This window comes from Vespula pensylvanica, chromosome 16 (assembly GCF_014466175.1).
Source record: "Vespula pensylvanica isolate Volc-1 chromosome 16, ASM1446617v1, whole genome shotgun sequence".
In the NCBI taxonomy this organism is placed as follows: Eukaryota; Metazoa; Arthropoda; class Insecta; order Hymenoptera; family Vespidae; genus Vespula; species Vespula pensylvanica.
Window position 1 is genome coordinate 2,928,790 of NC_057700.1, and position 20,000 is coordinate 2,948,789.

Here is a 20,000-nt window from a genome sequence, read left to right on the forward strand (position 1 = left end):
GAGAGAGAGAGAGAGAGAGAGAGAGAGAGAGAGAGAGAGAGAGAGAGAATGTTCGAATTTGTATGTGTATTTTTACATGGTACCATGTTTTAAGGTAACACGTTGAATGTTTATAGATGACCATCTTTTTTTTCTCTCTCTCTGGGATTGACCATGTCGATGTATGAAAGTTAACATGTACTGTAAGAGAAAGAGAGAAAGAGAGTGGGAAAGAGCGTATATTCGAATTTGTGTACATGTGTGTATATGTATGTGTTCGTGTATATATGTATTTTTATAGAATACTCTGTTAACACGTTGAATCCTATATGGGATTTTTAAGTGACCGGCACTCAATTATGTAAACTTCATTTTGAAAAGTTTGTATGATCTTTTTTTTTCCTTTTTTCTTTTTTATTCTTTTTTTTTTTGTACCTGGAAGATCACACGTATATTTTCTAATAAAAGTAGAGTGTCTACTGTCAAAAGTATAATTACGAATTGTGTTTTTTTGTTGTATGTTTTATTAAAAAATTGTTGTGAAAACGAATATATCGATTTTGATAAGATTTCTTTGGCAACCGATGCGGTGATAAGGTTTCCAACTTTGGGAATATGGTTTAGAATATATATGTATTTATATAATAATGTTTGAATTAATTATATATATATATAATAAATAATATGAATATTACAGAGTTTGTATATAATATAAAATATATATAAAATAAATTCTAATATATGTAATACGTATAATCGAATTATTTTATATTATTTTATATATTTAATTTATATATACCTATATACATATATTTGTATATAATTATATTTTATATACAATATATATTAAAGAATTCTGTATTAGAACTTTGTAAGAATTGTAATTAATAGAAGAAATTTGCTCAAGTCGAGAACCTAATTATAGGAACACCTTATATAGAACTAGAGTACGAAGAGAGGTAGATGCAGTAGTATATCTCAATTTTGTTCAACCAGTAGTATGAATTCATCGAGGTCAGCCAGCTCGCATTGCCTTACGTTTTAAACCTGTAATAGTTTAGTCCGTCACAGATGGAAAAGGGCAAAGTATCAAATACGTTACAGTTACGTCCTTTGACTAACTCGATAAATAAAAAAAATATTGTTTTTATAAATATTCTATAAATAAAAATATAACTTATACATGCATATATGTGTATATATATATATATATATATATATATATATATATATATATTTCTGTTTTTTTCCATTTAGATTTATATTAGGTTTTTCGATCTAACTTATTACAATATATAAAATTTTTGAAAAGCCCTTTTCGTGATATCGTTAAATGATTAATGTTATTTGCGAATGTTATAAAATCTTATTGTTAAAATTTGTATAAAACGAAGAAAGAAATATGAAATAATATTTGTGTGTGTATGCGTGTGTTTATACGTAAGCAGGTAATATGAATGAAATTTGACATGATACGTGGAAAATATCTACGGTTCTTCCCTTCTTATCTTCGATTTCAACTGACATCTTCATCGTATATCTAACAAGATGACGACGCACGGAGAAGCAGAAAAGCAGAACGATTCATTTTTCAGGTAGATTTTATCGATCGAATTATCATAAAGATAACCGGATATCCGTGCTCGTCCTCCGGTAATGGTCGTACTGTAAATACATAAAAGCGCATGAATGAAAGAGCAGTTCCAGCCGATCAAACCACCAAATCGATCGGAATAAATTCGACGAATAATCCGTTTATTCCACGAACGCGTAACTTATGAAAGAAAGAAATTGAGAAAGAGAGAAAGGAAGAAAGAAAAAGAAGTCAAAAAGATTTAAAAAAATAAAAAAAGAAGGAAAGAAAGAAAGAAAGATAAAGAAAAAACAGAAAGAGAGAGAGAGAGAGAGAGAGAGAGAGAGAGAGAGAGAGAGAGAAATTCAAAAAAGAAATACAATGAACTTGCTCTTGTCCAAGCTAAAGAGAATTACGAATGGACCGGCAAGATTCCTTTTCTCTCTCCTTTTTCTTTTCTCCTTTTGTTACTTTCGTTTTTTGTTTTGTTGAATATTTTTTTTATATACATATATTTTTTATTTATTTATTTATTTTTGTTTCATGGACCATAATGGCGAAGCAAGGCCACTATTTTCTTTCTTTTTGTTTTCTTACCCACGTAGAAAGAAGAAAGAGGGAATCGTCCATCTTGCGATCGAAAGAAAGAAAGAAAGAAAGGAAGAAAAAAAGAAAGAAAGAAAGAAAGCAAGCAAAAAAAAAAGAAAGAAAAAAGAAAGAAAGAAAGAAAGTCGATTCGATTGAAGTATAGCTAAAGAAGTATTATGCGCGAGCAACGCTTCGATTCTCTTTAATCGTATGTTCGATGCAAGAAAAGGGGGTAGGAGAAGGGATGGAGAGAATGGAGGAGAGGGAAGGAAAGATAGAAGGAACTAGGAAATAAGAGAAGAAAAGTTTTTCGTTGGATCTCGCACGAAATATCGAAATAGAATGGTAAAGCTAAAATAGAGAAGGAGGAAGAAAGAAAAATAAAGTGAAAGAGACGAAGAGAGAGAGAGAGAGAGAGAGGGAGAGAGAGAAAGAGAAAGAGAGAGGGACAGCAATAAGTAATAAAATCGAATCACCCTGTATAAATCTCGAACGAAGTATTTCGAGTTGAGAAAAGTGGGTACCGCACGAGAACTTTCATGTAAAAGTCCGTAAAGTCCGAGCTTTTTGGTCTCTCCCTCCCCCTGTGTAGATATACGATTGTAGTGTGTGTTTGTATATACGAAAGAGAGATAGAGAGGAAGAGAGAAAGAGAGAGAGAGAGAGAGAACGTCCTTAAACAGGATGTTTCTTCCATGTATCCTGAAACTCTCTAAGGACGAGTCGAGTCACGTGTGCCACGTGATCGCGTTCTGCATTGTACTTTCTGTAGACTGTGTGCGTGCATGCGTACGTGTGTGTATATGTAGGTTTGTGGGTGGGTGGGTGGGTGTGTGTATGGGTGTGTGTCGAAGGCCATCGAGAACACGTGACGCTGGGCTGCTTCTTCATCCGAACGGCTATCATTCTTGAGTTATTCCAAACGCCGTCGCAGCATATATATATATATATATATATATATATATGTGTGTGTGTGTGTGTGTGTGTGTAGATATTTATTATATAGATATTATATATATATATATATATCGTATATGTACATATATATGGGATGTGTGTATATTTAAAACGTGCATGCACGTTGTCCATCGAATCTCCAGTAACGGAGTGTGTGCTCGCAACAAAATACGATTTTGATTGTTATCCCGAAACATCGGAGAAAATCTTTTGGAAGAGAAGCCTGTTCGTGCTGCTAATGTTTCTTCTTAAATATTAGATCAAAAAAGGAAAAGATATATATATATATATATATATATATATATATATATATATCGTGTAGAATTTCATTCAAAATGAAACGTGTATTTACTCGCATTCTTATGCGACTTATACTATCAAATAAGATTATTTAGTTGAAAATTTTAAACGCAACAGGTGCTAACATTTCTGTTTAATGTTAGTAAATAAAAGAAATTAAAAAAAAGAAAAGAGAAAGAAAAAAGAAAATAAATAAAAGAGATATGAATCAGTCGACTCGATCTTTTTATATAAATTTATTGACGACAAGATCGTTGAAATTACGAAAATTATTGTGCAACGGACGTTGACGTCTTTTTATTCAAAAAAAAAAAAAAAAAGAAAATTACGTATAGATAGAAGAAACTAAAAAAGAAAGAAGAAGACAAAAAGAGAACAAAACTAAATCAATCAAATAGATCCTTGATACGGATTTATATTCGATAAGATCGTACGAATGAAAATATTGCATAAAGTATACGTAGACGCTTCTATTTAAAGTCTGCTTAAAATTCGAATTAAAAGATTAAAAGAAAAAAAAAAAAAACAGAAAAGAAAATAGAGAAAAGAATAAAATAAAAAAAGAGAAGAGAACAGATATAGATCGAAGATATAATTCGATCTTCGTCGTATATAAATTAATATAATCGAATAAGATTGTTATAACGAGAATATTGTACAACGTACGCCGCACGTTCCTACTTGAAATTTCAATTAAAATGAAACTAAAAGATCATCAACAAACAAAATAGATCGGTTAGCTAGTATCTTAATTATTTAAATACGTCCTTTTACACAACAAAGCTAACTTAAACGACTTAAACGCTCGTACCAAAACACGAAGCTCTCGAATGGTCGTATATATAAATACATACATAAATCGGATTTAATTAGCTTGTGCCTTGGATGACCTTTGAATTTATCGATCATTGAAATGGTGGAACGTTAGTTGGAATGTTGCGGCCGATGTTACTATGTATGTAGTACTATAGATTCTCTTCCGAAAGCGAGAGAAAATGTACGAGGATCTTCCGATGATACTACTCGATCTAGTTGTTCTATTTCGTAAGTTGAAATGTAAACGTAATAGTCTACTCCTTTACGAGAGATAGAAAACGAGAGGAGAGATCTAGAGAGAGAGAGAGAGAGAGAGAGAAAGAACGTTATCGTATTCGAGGACATTGTAACCGTACGATTTTCAACGAGATCGAGAGAGAGAGAGAGAGAGAGAGAGAGAGAGAGAGAGAGAGAGAGAGAGAGAGAGAGAGAGAGAGAGAGAGAGAGTGAGAGAGAAGGAGAGAAAGGGAAGAGCATAGGAAGGGAAGTATACGAGATCTCGCAGGCTTATGTACAACATACGAGGAAGGCCTTTATCGAGTCAAAGCGGTATCTCGTAGAGGGCTTCGCTATGAGTCGAGCCCTTTGCGACAGACGCGACCAAGGAAGCGAGAGAGAGAGAGATAGAGAGGGAAGCATGGCATTGGAGCGTAGGACGTTACGCGAAGCTTGTTCTCTTCGAATACGGAAGACAAGGAGAGTGATAGAGAGTATGAGAGAGAGAGTGTGTATCTGTGAGAGTAAGAGAGAGAGAGAAAGAGAAAGAGAGAGAGAGAGCCCTTCAAAGCACATTCCCTGCTGCGTAACCTTTTGACCCGCCACCGTGGCGCGTAGACAGCTCTTCGTCTCGTTCTGTTCCCGAGGAAGACTACCCACCCTCTTTCTGTTCCTGCTCCTCCTTGTTGTCGCAGTCTTCGTCATCTTCTCTATCTCTCCCTCTCTCTCTTTCTCTTTCTCTTTCTCTTTCTCTTTCTCTTTCTCTCTTTCTCTCTGTTTCTGTTTCTCTGTCTTTCTCTTTTTCTGTTTCTCCTTCTCTCTCTCTCCTTTTCTCAGCACAAAGCCTTCGTTTCTTAGGAGAGCACATTTACGCATACCACCGATTGCAATCCCCCCCTATCCCCTCCTCATCTCACCCAATCCCATTTTCTTTCTAGCTTTCTCTCTTTTACTTCCGTTATTTTTGCATATTTTTTCTCTCTTTCTCTCTTGGAGAAGAAGAAGAGGAAGAAGAAGTAGAAGAAGAAGAAGAAGAAAAGAAGAAGAAGAAGATTGCAAATGCGAAGAAATTCATGTTAGACACGAAAAGGACGAGAAGTTAGTTCACTTCTCTTCCCGATGCATTTACGTTTATTTCTCTCTTGCAGTTATGTTTCTCATTTATACTTGATAAATCGGAGTAAGTGAAGTAGGGGGAAGAGAAGGACGGAAGAAAGAGAGAACAAGAGAGAGAGAGAGAGAGAGGAAGGGAGAATAAAATGAAATTATTTAAATGCTTATACAATATTTTGTATTGTAACATTATTTAAATGCTTATTTCAAAAGGACACATTGAAAATGATGCGCAAGAAAGAGAGAAAAGAGAGAAAGAAGTAGAGAACTTTATCGAGTGCTGTCAAGGCCACAGAAGAGAGAGAGAGAGGGAGAGACAGAGAGAAAGAGAAAGAGAAAAAGAGAGTATATCAGAGAGTACAAGACTACACTTATGATTCCGCAGCAATGCAAAAGAAAGGAAGAAAAAGCGATCGATTCGAAAGCAACATCGTAGTCAAGAGGACATCGTGAACACAGAAAATATGTGGAAAATGGAATAACAGCGAAATAAAAAGAATATCTATATTCATATGTATGCTCGCGCGCGTTTGCATATGTGTGTGTATGTATTTGTATGCGTGCGTATAAATATATATATATATATATATATACTGTAATAGAATAGATAAAAAAGAAATCAGTTTATTTAACAAAATAAGCAAGGAAGAGAGAAGGAGAAAAGGATAGAGAGAAAAGAGGACAGAAAGAGATAGAAAGAGAGGAAAAGAGAGAGGTAGAAGTAAAGAGAGAAAGGGAAAAATATTTTTGCGGCCCTTCGATGTCGTCATCGTTGTCGTCGTCGTCCTCAACCTTTCGTCCTGTCCTAGCTTCTTTTTTTTCGTCGCTTCCCAAAGCTTCCGGCAATAATGAACGCGTCAATTTTCCATCTGGTCCCATCTTTTTCTCTCTCTCTCTCTCTCACTCTCTCTTCCTTTTTCCCTCTATCTATCTTTCTATCTCTATCTCTATATCTCCCTCCCTTCCTCTCTTTCTTTCTCTCTCTCTCTCTCTTCTACACCGTCGCTCACCCTCAACCCCTCTCCGTCCGTTCTCATAGTTCGTGCCATTTTTTCCCGACTCTCCTTTCATTCGTTATCGTCCGTTTGCTAATGGCATACGATTGCCTTTCGCGTTTTCCTCTCTCTCTCTCTCTTTCTGTCTATCTCTCTTTCTGTCTCTCTTTCTCTCTCTCTCTCTCTCTCTCTCTCTCTCTCTCTCTCTGTCTCTCTTTCTGTCTCTCTTTCTCTTTGTTTTTTTTCTTTTTTCTTGCTTTCTATCTTTTTGTTTCTTTTTTTTTTTATTTTATTTTCCAAACGAGGAAACCTGCACGTGCGACCTTTACTTGTTCTCGCCGATCGTCGCGACATGCGAAGCCATCCTGTCATTCCATTTTCGAACGCAGATCGACGTACATCGGAAATTCGAGACGAAAGAGAATATAAGAGGAAGAAAGAGAACGAGAGGGAAGGATAAAGAGAGAGAGAAAGAGAGAGAAGCGAAAGGAATATAGGAAGAAGATGGAGAAGCACACGAGTGTGTACACACGTCCTTCAAAATATTCTTGAAAATACTTTGAAAGATTTGTTTAAATCTAATTGTAAGTGGATACTTTACAATATTTTTTCATTTTCATTTAGATTTAATATTTATTTATAGAGTCGAACAGTGTGACCTTTGAGTGTTGTCGAAACGTATTAAGAGAACGTAATAATATATTTCTTAAAAATTCGAATCCTCATTGAAGATCGTTTAGAAATATTTAACAAATATTTAAGATAGTTTAATCTATAATCTATGATATAATAATTGAAACGTCGAGTTTAATCGTGGTATGAACGATCGTGTGAGTTTTATGTTTAACAATTTCATGATAATTTGATTCGTTTCTGTGTCTTGTTGTATCCATGTATGTATGTATGTATGATGCGCTTTTTGAGTGCCTGGGCAAGTACATGTGCGTGTGCATGTTGTATGTACGTGTGTACGTATGTGTGTGTGTGCGTGTGTGGGTTTGTAAAAGAATACGAGTATCCAGTAAAGTCGATAAAATTTTATACGAAAGAGAACCATTTTGCTGGTACAAACGATATATACTAAGTATAACCTGATGACGTAAACGATATACCTACATATACCAATCACATAGACTGGAACGAACAACATTTACAAAATAACAAATCCCGAACAAAAGCACTTCTCGCAAGTAACGTCACAATCACGTATGTACATATACAAATACACACATACATATATATATATATATGTACTCGTACACATACACACACACATATATATTTATATAAACAGATACGCGCGACCGCACGTTGCGCATCGGTGGCACGCGAAGGGATGTTGAAAAGGGAGCTTGATTTCCCCCTCACTCTCGAAGCGAAGAAAGAGAGGGCGAATAGAAATAGAAAGAGACGACACACCGCAAGGAAAGCTTGCTTCTAGCAGAAACTGCATCCCCGTTTACAGTACACTTGCATCGTCGCATATATATACATATATATGTTATATATATATGTATATATATATATATCAGCTCGCCCATTGTTTGGCCAACCGTCGTAAGAAATCCCTCTTTTAGACCCCCACCCTCTCGTTTGATAACCCCTCTTAGTGAGATGTTTACCAGCCAGTAGCTTTAAGTTTTTGGAATTCGTGTATGCAACAACTCGTTTATAACTCCCCCCCCCCTTTTTTTCCAATTTGACTTGTGTACATGTTTATTATGCATACATATATACCTACGTATATATATATATATATAAATAATATATATATATTTTTTATACTTATACATTTGTGTATATGTATACATACATACGATGTTTTCTGTGTATGCATACATTCATAAAAAAAAAAGACAAAAAATATCCGTTCGTTAAATATCCATTTCGTCGTTTTGTTATATGATATCGAAGCAAATTTATAATGAGCGGATAACATTATTACACATAACAAATAAAAAGACGACGACTTACCCATGTATATATGTATGTATATTTATATATATGTATACATCGTACTGTCGTTGGATTTCTTGTTTCTTAACTCAACTGACTTACGTTTTTCTTTTTCTGTTTTCAGCTGCACAGATTCCACAACGCGGAAGTAAGTATCATTGAGGGTTACATCGAGCGAAACTTTAAAAATCTACTTTCTTTTCTCATTCGCATTTCGCACCCTCTTCGATCCTGAGATTAAGAAGATTAGTTAGAATTAACATTGAAATCTCTCGATTGCGATCGAACAAATTTTTATTGATTAATTGAAATGAAAGGAAATGAAAAAAAAAAATTGAGAGGGGACTGACTCTTGTTCAGACTCTATCTGTGTGTGTGCATTTTTTTTTTCCTTTTTTTCTTTAGAAAAATTTCTTTCTTTCGAATTGAACTTTCTTCGCGTAAAATTATCTATCGAAGATTTTAGCTTATTCCACAATGATGTATCTATTTCTTTCATTCTCTACAAGTATCATAATTAAAGTCATGTGATCATCAAGATATCGATTTTAATTATACATTAGTTATGAGTAAAACGTCAGTGAGTCGAAACGTATCGTCTTATATTTTAACTTTAAAGTTTGTTTGTCTATCGATTAAATAATTTCTACCATCTCCCTCTCTCTTTCTCTCTCTATATACATATATATTATATATAAAAATTATAAATACATATAATATATTTAACATGATATATGTATATAATTCATATGTATAATTTCAAATAATATTTTTTTCATAACAAAATATAAAATTTCAAAATATAAAAAAAGACAAACAGAGAGACAAGCACTTAGTCGATCATTTTAATCATCATTTTCTTTTCTTTTCTTAACGTGGCACTCGTTTAAATGTTACGACACTTATATGGATGCACGTAATCGTGACTTCGTAGAAATAATAGTATTGTTTTAGGCGAACTTTGAAACAAATTTGTCTACAATGATATTTAAAATTGCAGCATGCAAGAGGAAAGACGAGATGTCGAATCAGGCAGAACACCAACAGCCCGCCCCCAAGAAACCGCGGCTGGTTTTCACAGACCTTCAGCGCCGTACTCTACAGGCTATTTTTAAAGTAAGTATTGTCATTTCCTTTACTCCCTGTGTCCTTCTTCTTGATCGATACTCCTCTTCCGTCAGACAACCTACTCGATTTTGATCCTGACAGAATCCTTGTAATACGAGATCACTCGTTTATCGATCGCAGCCCACACTTATGTACATACGTACGATTTATCTACTTTGAACCATTTTATTTCTCTTTTTTCTTTCTCTTTTATTCTTTTATTTTTTACTTTTCTCTTTTTTTTTGGAGGGGGGGGTAAGGTAAGGGAGTTTTTTCTGTAAACGATTATAAGTCTTCGATCATATTTCTACGAAGTTGATAATTTTTCTTTTTTTTCTTTTTCAAAACGATTAAAAAGAAACCCGACATTTCGTTTTCACGATTTTTATTTTAATTCCTTCCTCTTCTTTTTTTGTTCTTTTTACGTCGATTAAAATAAAGTTGATTTATTGTATATTCTCATTTCGAATATAAACTATCGAATGATATAATTACTATATGACGTGATAAAACTAGTTAATAAAAAAAGGAATACAAAAAAAGACAAATAGAGATAGAGATATATTCGTCTACGATATTACATAATATTGCTGATGAAATATAATAGAACTTAGGGAAGATAAATATAGATAAGTACACTTATGTACAACGTCGAATAGTAAACGTTCAAATAAATACTTAAATAAATAAATCGATAAATCATTAAGTTAAGTGTCGAATATGACCAAGGAAAGTAAAGGATTGGTCGTTCAATTGAAAAGAGTTATTGTATTTCGCATTATTGTCACAATTATTATCATTCCGTCAGTATGTATCTACCTGAAACATAAAATGTCAGGTTCTTTGATTTTTACCGTACACATGGAAAATAAGTTTGTCCTCGAGTGGAAAAGATAGGTGAATTCAGTCGAGCATCAGGCATACCGCGCTGCTGGATATCGATCTGTCTTGAATAATTTCGTGGCTGGTTCTTTACTTACACGCTCTGCATTTCCTCCACCACCTCCCCCTCTACTACCTCCCTCCCTTCAGCACCACCCCCTCCGTGAGTCCTCGATGCTTGCAACGAGGACCGTGTCGTTTTAAGAATGGACATCTATATACCTATATATCTTTACATATACATACGTATTTCTACATATGTATAAATTCACGTATATATACATATATATGTATATGTATGTATGTATATATAATATATACGTACATATGTACATTCACGTACATCCATCTTTACAAATATACCTACATACATACAAATCTTTTTTTTTTCATTAATCGATTGTTTCTCGTGGATATATCAAGAAGGATGTTAATGGATCAAACGAATTCAATGTGGAAATTACTTAAGGGAATAATTAGAATGTGTAGTAGATCTATTAATAAATCGATCGAGAAAATGATTAATTAATCACGAGGATTCATCGATCTATCGTAATTATTTCACAACGTAATATATCCTATTTTCTTTTCTCAATTACATCTTACTCTTTAATTATCGGAAATGAGATGAATCTTTTCAAGTTTAACGTTTTTAAGTTTATTGTTATCACAGGAAAGTGATATCGCCGTGTGTGTTTTCTTTTTTCATCTACTTTTAACGTCGTAAGATTTAACTCTGATTAGTTATTTTAACAAATTTAACTTTACGATATTCAAATGAACTAAATTTACGACGTTCAAAGGTAACATGGAACACAACAAAATTTTACAGTAAAAATTGCATCGTTATATCGATATTACAAGCATCGAACTCGTAGAAATGATTAGAATTTTACAATGATCGTAGTTGAAAGTATTACGAGTCTGTTAATAATAAAAAAAAAAAAAAACAAAACAAAACAAACAAACAAATATAAAAAAAGAATTATTTTCGTTTAATTTTTTATCTTTTAAGTAAAAAAAAAAAAAGAAAGAAAATGTAAGAAAATTCGAAAGATCTTATAAAAGTCATTTTTTCTGACGGGATCCGATTTAAATTTGGCGGGCATTTAGAGTTCAACGTTGAATCGATTCGATACAAGAATCCTTTGTAGCACGCGAAGAAACGGAAAGGGTCCTGTTTAAAGGTACCTTTGGGTCTTTGGAACTGTGCCAAATAGTTCACGTATTGGCCTTAGCCCAGTTAACGCGTTCGCATTCGCTCCGTTTCACATTCCATTTGATTTCTCCCTCGATTATTCGGCACACACATATGTACACACATACACACACAAAGGTGTAGATATCACGTCTATAATCTCTACAAATTCTTCTCACTGTTTCTTCTTTGTAGTTTCATGCGAAGATTGATAACATGCTCAAATTTGTATGCTTCACGTTCATATATTTTATCGACTATGAAATATATGAACTATCCTTTTATTTAACACACAAAAAACACAACGAACGGACATATATACGTTTATAAAATATATAACCATTCGTTTTTTCGTGTACGTATCAAAATATATTTTTTTGTACGTATGTATATAAAGTACATTCATTTATAACCAGCTCTTCGTTGCTAAGTCTTTTTAAAGGTTGGGGCTTTAAATTAATAAGGATTCATTATTAGTACGGTATATAAAAAATTTTGATTCTTCACGTATTAATGTGTAATGTTATTAACAGTTATTGAGTTACTACATGAACAATTTTTCGAGACTTAAGTTAAGAGTACGTCAGTGGACTAATTTTATAAATTTTGATCTTTTCTTTTCTTGCCTTTTTAATTCAATCTTTTATATCCTCGGTCAAATAAATTTCACCTAAAAATCTCGTTTCTCATCCTCGAATTTATTGATAAGTATATATTAACTTTATACACATAGTAATAATAATAATCGTTATAACAGACTTTAATCTCTCTCGAAAAAGAAAAAGAAATAAATGAAAAATTTAGAAAAATTTTATTTTCGTACATCATTCGGTAAGCAGTTAATATAATTAAAGAAAAAAAAAAAGAAAAGAAAAGAAAAGAAAAGAAAGAAAGATAAGAAAAATATTCTTAAGAAGACGTGCGATATATTTCAACGTTTACTTTAAACTACAATCGAATAAATAAATAATCAATGATATTAAATATTATCCAATGATTAATCCGTCTAATGTAATGGAAAACTAGGGGATACTTAATCGAATCATTAAGAAGTATACATGATGAGGTCTTATCGATAAACGATACTATACCATTCATAATCTGAACGCCTTAATACGATGTCTAAGATAAATTTTACATCGAAAATTAAATCATGAATATTTCGAGATAGAAATAAAGAGAGAGAAAGAGAGAAAGAGAGAGAGAGAGAGAGAGAGAGAGAGAGAAACACGTACCCACGTAGAAAGAAAGAAAGAGAGATGGAGAGAGAGAGAGAGAGAGAGTACGTTTCTCTGTAATTCATTTCCGAACGACCTTTACATCGTTCTCGAGTTAGGATTCCTTTTGTTGGACGCAGGAAAATTCAGTTCTTTTGTCAACTTCGACGTCCTCCTCGTAAACGATATAACGTACATATACAAGGGAACGAATAAAATATACATACACACATATGCATACACATATACATTTATATTTATATATATATATTATATGTGTTTGTATATATGTGTGTGTATAGATAGTGTATAGTCTATACGCGTAGATGTATAGAAGCTGGGAGGACAGTGGCTGTCATGGAATAATCACGATGTTCTCCCCGATAGTGTCCCGTATTTCCAACAATTGATGCGCCGTTCTATACTACGCGAGAGAGAGAGAGAGAGAAGAGGGAGGAGAGGGAGGAGAGGGAGGGGAGGGTGAGTAGGGTAGGTAGAGAGAGAGAGAGAGAGAGAGAGAGAGAGAGAGAGAGAGAGAGAGAGAGAGAGGAGAAAGATGGTTGGTGGGTGAGAGGTAGAGGGAGAGAGGGTGTTGGAGAGAGGGTGTTAGAGAGAGGGGGTGAGAGGGAGAAGGAGGGAGAGAGAGAGAGGTAACGAGCGAGTTGGCACGGTGTCGAGTCAGAGACATCTTCGTTTCGTTGTGTATCGCTAACTCACGCTCCACCAACGAACCAGCCAGACAGGATATCAATATTCCCCTTACTTTACTTTAAACGAAGTTCAACGAACGAGAAATTACGAAATGTAATTAGAGAGCAAGAGTAAATTTGAATATGGATAAGTGTGCCCCCAACGAATGGTAACAAAGTTTTATTATCATCGATCGAAAGAAACTACTCTTCTTTTCTCTTTCTTTTTTTTTTTTTTTTTTTTTTTTTTATTATGGATTTATAATATATAATATAGATCTGTCCGTGCTACATATATTTACATATGTAATATACTTACGTATGTGTGTTTGTATTTTATTTGTGTTGTATGTGTTGAGACATTTTTTTTCTTCTTTGAGAATTGCTTGTAACCAACTTACATGTTACATAGATCTCTTTTATTAAAAGGAACGAAAGTATTTTAGGTAGGATATATATATATGTAGGATGATTTAAAGAGAGAGAGAAAGAATTAATGAATTATATGAAATTATAAGTAGGTACATGTGAAAGTTATAGTAATAGAACTGACGTGATTAAAATTATAAATATTGTATATTTAGTTATTTAAATAGATATATATTCAGAAAGTTATTAACTAATTATATTTCATTTATTAACTAAACTAAAACTATTTTTGTTTTTATATATACATATATGTAATATAATATAATATTAATTTAACTTAATGATTTAATTAAATTCAAGTGTTACATTAAGTGATCATTCGCAAAAAAGTGAAATCTTATTGATAATTTGAAATCAGCTATCTCATTGATAATTTTTTATAATGACTTTTTATCTAATCAACAGAATAATCACAATTCTAAGTTCTATTTAGTAAATAAATAAATACTTGAACTTACGTTTCTTCTAAATTTTCGATATAAATCGAAACTCGTAACTCGTGAAAAAAGAAGAAAGGAAGAAAAAAGAAAAGAAAAAAATAACTTTAATTCATGTGTCGTTCGTAAATTTGCTTGCCAATAATTCGTAGCGGACATTGTTCCTTAGATTCAATTAAATCGTTTAAAGGCGGTTCGAGTGATAAATAAAGCATTTAAATCGTAGATCCCGTCAAAGCAATGGATCTTTTTATTTTAATAAGGGAGCCACATCGATTTGTGATAATAATCGATACGTGTATATATACATATATATATATATATATATATATATATATATATATATATACATATGATATATGTGTATATATATATGTATATATATATATATATATATATATATATATATATATAGTATACCTACACTTCGGCGTAACAACCGCGTTCATTTTATTGATCGTCAGACTCTGGAACACACGTTGAATAAGAAACGTCGCGTTAAAAAGGAAACGTGCTTTAGTGTCTTGTCTCTCCGTTCACGTCGCGTTCGTAAGTGTTAGAGTAAATGCACAAGTGCAACACTAGTATGCGTGTCGTCACTAATACAGAAAACCGCAAACTCAATGAAAAATTTCGACGTCGCTTGTAATACGTTTTACTTAAAACGAAATTTACGAAACAGGATTTCACGTTACTTCTCAAAGGATTTTTCTTTATTACGTAGCAATTTATACGGGCCCGTTTTGAAAATTGATAAAGAAAAAAAAAAGAAGAAGGAAAAAGAAAAAATAGAAGAAATAAAAGAAAAGAAAAGAAAAGAAAACATCCAAACGTATATATACGGATAATAATTCGAAGGAAAAATACTACGAAGAAAAAAAGAAAAGAAGGAAAGAAAAAAGAAATGAAGTGTTTTGATAAAACATAAAAAATTCGATAACAACATTATCCATTCTCGAGATTAATGTTCGACATGTGAATTCGTCGTGAAATTGAAAAACGTTTGATTATTTTTTTTTCTCTTTTTCCTTTTTCTTTTCATCCTTTTTTTCCCCACAATATTTTTCTCTTTTAACGATATAAATTTGATAATTAATAGAAAGAAATTAACATTCATATTATTTTTAATTATTAGTATTATTATTTTTTTCGATCATCTATAAAATCAATAAATATTTTTTCTTATTAATATTACCATTTATATCGATGATAACAATTAAACGAAATACCCAATTCTTTTATCATACGTACATATATACATACATACATATCGGATTATAGGTAATGATGTTATTATTGACCGTTTTTAATCCGATTACTTTTTCTTCTCCTTTTTTTTCGTCTCTTACACAAAAATTAAATAATGTAAAAGTTTTGATTACATATATTAATATTATTTATACAATTATACTCTACTAAACACGACTGATACTAGTTTAACATATAAAAGAAAATATAAAACATAAAACATTTCAAATATGAAGTATAAATATTTAACATATTAATCTTACGTCTATAAAATAAAACAATATATAAATAAAAAAAATATATATATATATATGTTTGTGACCCATGTTACTTGCCATTATAGAGAATTCAATTATAGAAAAATAATATGATAGAACGATCGTGTCCATGAGTCGACGAACTGAATAGATATTTTAAGAGTTGATGGGTACATTAGAATCTTGGACAGGAAATTAATTCACGACTTTAAATATTTGAGATAATTTTTATAAGAAAATTTTTAATTTATAATTCCTCTCTCTCTCTCTCTCTCTCTCTCTCTCTCTCTCTCTACCTTTTCATGATTAGATATGAATATATTTTAGACTTATCCATATGTCTCATTGATATACTTGAGACGAATAATTTTAACTCTTCGTAAAACGTATTCGATCTTATATATGGAAAAAATGAAATTAAAAAGAAAAAAAGAAATAAAGAAAAAGAAACGACGAAGTAAAAAGAAAAACCCGATTAGATAAGCCATTAAACCTCGTCGAACTCAACTTTCAACTCTCCTAAATTCGTAAAATAAATTAAATTTCGATTCCATGAATAGACAATGTACGATCGTTAAGATTATTACAAGAATGAACGTGACTAGTGAATTGCGATTTGCTCGATCTTTTCGAACGAAATGAAAATAAATTAAGATCGCATTAAGTTCTTTTCGAATTTTAATTTAAGACCTCTTTCATGTGTATTATTCAAAGAAAACGAACAAACACATTGCATTTAATAATGTCGATAAATAATGTGTTTGATTTGTATTAAATAAGACAATAAGAAAGAAAGAGAGAGAGAGAGAGAGAGAGAGAGAAACTATAAGAAAATTTGATTAGAACGTCTTAACAAATCTGGTTAACGATATGATAAGATTCAAACGAACATCGACCCTTTCGTTCTTATTCAATTCTTTTTCTTCGTATATTTTTCTTCATTCTAATAATTTTTTGTCCTTTTTTGCTTTCTTTTTTTTTTTATAAACTAACGTTTACGATTTACGAAATTATAATAGCGTCGTACATTTTTTAGGAGAAAAAGTTTTGACGTAAATCAGCTGATACTTTAGTCTGATATTTTTAATTGTTTACGACAAAAATAGTTGAAAAAGTTTTCGGTGATATTCGTCTAATTATTTGTATTCGCGACGTATATGATGCACATCCTATGGAATTATGAAAAATAAAATGAAAAATAAAAATGATTCGTTTACTACATCACATTATTTTGGTCTCTACATTTTCTTGCTTATTCTATTATGTTAATTAAATGTCCGATAGAAAATTATGTTTTTTTTTTAATGATATCTCATGAAAGCATTTAATATAAAATATAAAATGATTCATTTATTATTTCACATTATATTAATTTAGTTAGATGTTCACTCAAATTAAATGAGAATACTGTAAATAAAGATTGCTATAATAATAATGATGATGATTATAATAATAATAATAATAATTATTATTATTATTATTATTATTATGATAATAATATAATAATAAATAGTCAGCTTCCCATTGTACAATTTATTCACAATGACTTATAAATCTCCTGTGTTGAATTCTTCCACAAATGAAACGTTAAACGAGGAAGGAGCTTACCACCCAACAACATATATAAATAATAATAATCATAATAACAATAGTAATTCTAAAATTTCTATCCTTTCTGGGAATCATTTCTAAAACTCTTAAAAACGATTTAAAAATAACAACTACCCTGTGTAATACCACAACCCTTAGAACACCTGCGATATTCATAAAATTCTTTAAGTACTAACATCACAAAAATACAATACAAAATAACAGGAAGCTTAAAATGAATACTTGGTCAAGCTTGGTTAAATCCAATCTAAAAAAAAAAAAAACAAAACAAAAAATCTCTACATTAATAAAATACCTAGATATATATATATATATATATATATATATATATATATATGTATTTGTATATATACGAAAAGATGATTTTTCTTCTTAGGAGACCAAGAGGCCGTCGAAGGAGATGCAGGTGACAATCGCGCGACAGTTGGGCCTTGAACCGACGACGGTCGGTAATTTCTTCATGAACGCTCGACGGCGCTCCATGGACAAGTGGAAGGACGAGGATCCGAAGACCGTGGCGGTCGAGGAGGGACAGCTATCGCCAACAATAGGTATCGGGCAGCGACAGCCAAGCGACGTTTTGTGACACACGTCCGACCACGAGGAGTACCACGACGAGTCACCGGAGGAGGATCTACCCTTCTCGTAAGGGTCTCCTTCTCCACTTTCCATCTCTTCCCACCCGAAGGACAAGCAGCCCTTTTCTCGAGCTATTCCCGAAGAACGAACGACTCGTTCGACTCGTTCGTTCTTTTTTCTTTCTTTCTTTTTTTCTTTTTTCTTTTTCTCTTTCTTTAGTTCCTTCTTTCTTCCTTCGTTTCTTTTTTCTATTTCTTTTTCCTTTTCTCTCTCTCTCTTTCTCTTTCTCTTTTCTAATACGAAAGAAACCTCGATAAATCGATCGTGAAAAGTAGTATGAATTACACCGAATTATTAAGACCACCCTTACAATTATTTTAATATCGTGCAATAAAGAATATCGTTTTCTTCTTTTTTTTTCGAGATATCTCGTTCTCCCTTTCTCTTCTCTTCTTTTCTTTTCCTTCCTTTTCTTTCTTCTGCTTCTTCTGCTTCTTATTTTATCGAAACTTATACTTTTTCTAAATGCATTTATCAAACGTATGGCATTTTTTTACCCCACACGTCGGTTTATCGATACCATTGGTTTCTCTTTTCGACTCGACTCGATCGAAATAGTAAACGATCCGTTCTGATATTTACTTACGCGTTATTTTGGATTATAAAAAAAGAAAAAGAAAGAAAGAAAAGAAGAAAAATGGAGGATAGAAAGAAATGTCTACCTTCTTCTAAGTATTTACGTTCTTTTCCTATTTGAAACTCTCTTTCTCTCTCTCTCTCTCTCTTTCTCTCTCATCTATGTCAAAGAGAACGGCCGAGCTGGCAAAGTATAGAGAAGGTCGTGCGTCATACACAACATATAAGCTTCTACCAATGCTGAGGCAGCCATTATCTTATGTACGTGATGCTAGCAAACAGCACTGGCAGTAACATAAGTAACAGCTATGCTAGCTTTCGAAAGATATAGTTATGTTTGAAATTTTTTAACGACGAATCCATACGCACGCATTTCTTTTTTTCTTTCTTTCAGTTTTCTTTTCTTTTTCATTCTGTCTCTTCTTTCTCTTTCTCTCTCTTTCTCTCTTTTCTTTTCTTTTTCCTTTCTCTCTCTTTTTTCTTTTTTATTTTCGTCGTTCCAACATGTCGTTCTTCCCTTTTATCTTTCATTTGTCTCTATTTTCTATATTTGTCAGTTCTCTATTATTATAATACCTACGATTTCCGAGATATTTCGACGGAAATGTCGGAGAAAAACGAGAACGGTCGATTTGAGAGAGAAAGAGAGAGAAAGAGAGAGAGAGAGAGTAGGAAACAAATGGAAAGAGGGAGACAAAAAATAGGATAAAATTTTCCAAAACAAATGCTCGAGTAAGGGTTTATCATTCAACGTCATCGTTTGTCTATCGATAAAAAGAAAGAAAGAAAGAAAGAAAGAAAGAAGGAAGGAAAAGAAAAGAAAGCAAGAAAGAAAACAAGAAAGAAAGAAAGAAAAAAGATAGAGAAAGATGAAGGGCTCTCGTCTCTGCAAATTATTATTCAGTTCGAAAGATCCCTTCCTCGAGGTCTTATTTTATTTATTTATTTTTTTTTTTCTTCACTAAAAAGAAATGGAGAAGAATAAGAAGAAAGAACGAGCGAAACAAGCAAGAAGAACGAAAGAGAGGGAGAGGGAGAAAAAGAGAAAGAAAAAGAAAAAAAAAAGGGAGAGAAAAAAAGAGAAAAAAACGAAAACGATCGTAACGAAAGTTGGAAAAAATTATAGGGAAAAAAAAAAAGAATGATTGGCTCTATTATCTCTCTTTTTTATTTTGTTTTTTCTTCTTCTTCTTCTTCTTTTTTCTTTTCCTTTCTTT

General features: G+C 32.3%; 1 protein-coding gene across 4 annotated transcripts in view; it reads left to right on the forward strand.

Annotated features, from left to right (window-relative positions):
* The window catches only part of LOC122634860 (one cut domain family member 2-like), a 106,715-nt gene extending 87,479 nt beyond the window's left edge, over positions 1-19,236 (forward strand). For 2 of the 4 annotated variants that reach the window (XM_043824240.1, XM_043824241.1), the window contains 3 exons: positions 8,618-8,641; positions 9,494-9,609; positions 17,945-19,236. In XM_043824240.1, coding sequence (XP_043680175.1) covers positions 8,618-8,641; positions 9,494-9,609; positions 17,945-18,154 — 350 coding nt within the window. In that variant the 3' untranslated portion in view covers positions 18,155-19,236. The remainder of the gene's footprint in view (positions 1-8,617; positions 8,642-9,493; positions 9,610-17,944) is intronic. The other 2 variants (XM_043824242.1, XM_043824243.1) reach the window with 1 other exon arrangement.
* Positions 19,237-20,000: the final 764 nt, after the last annotated feature.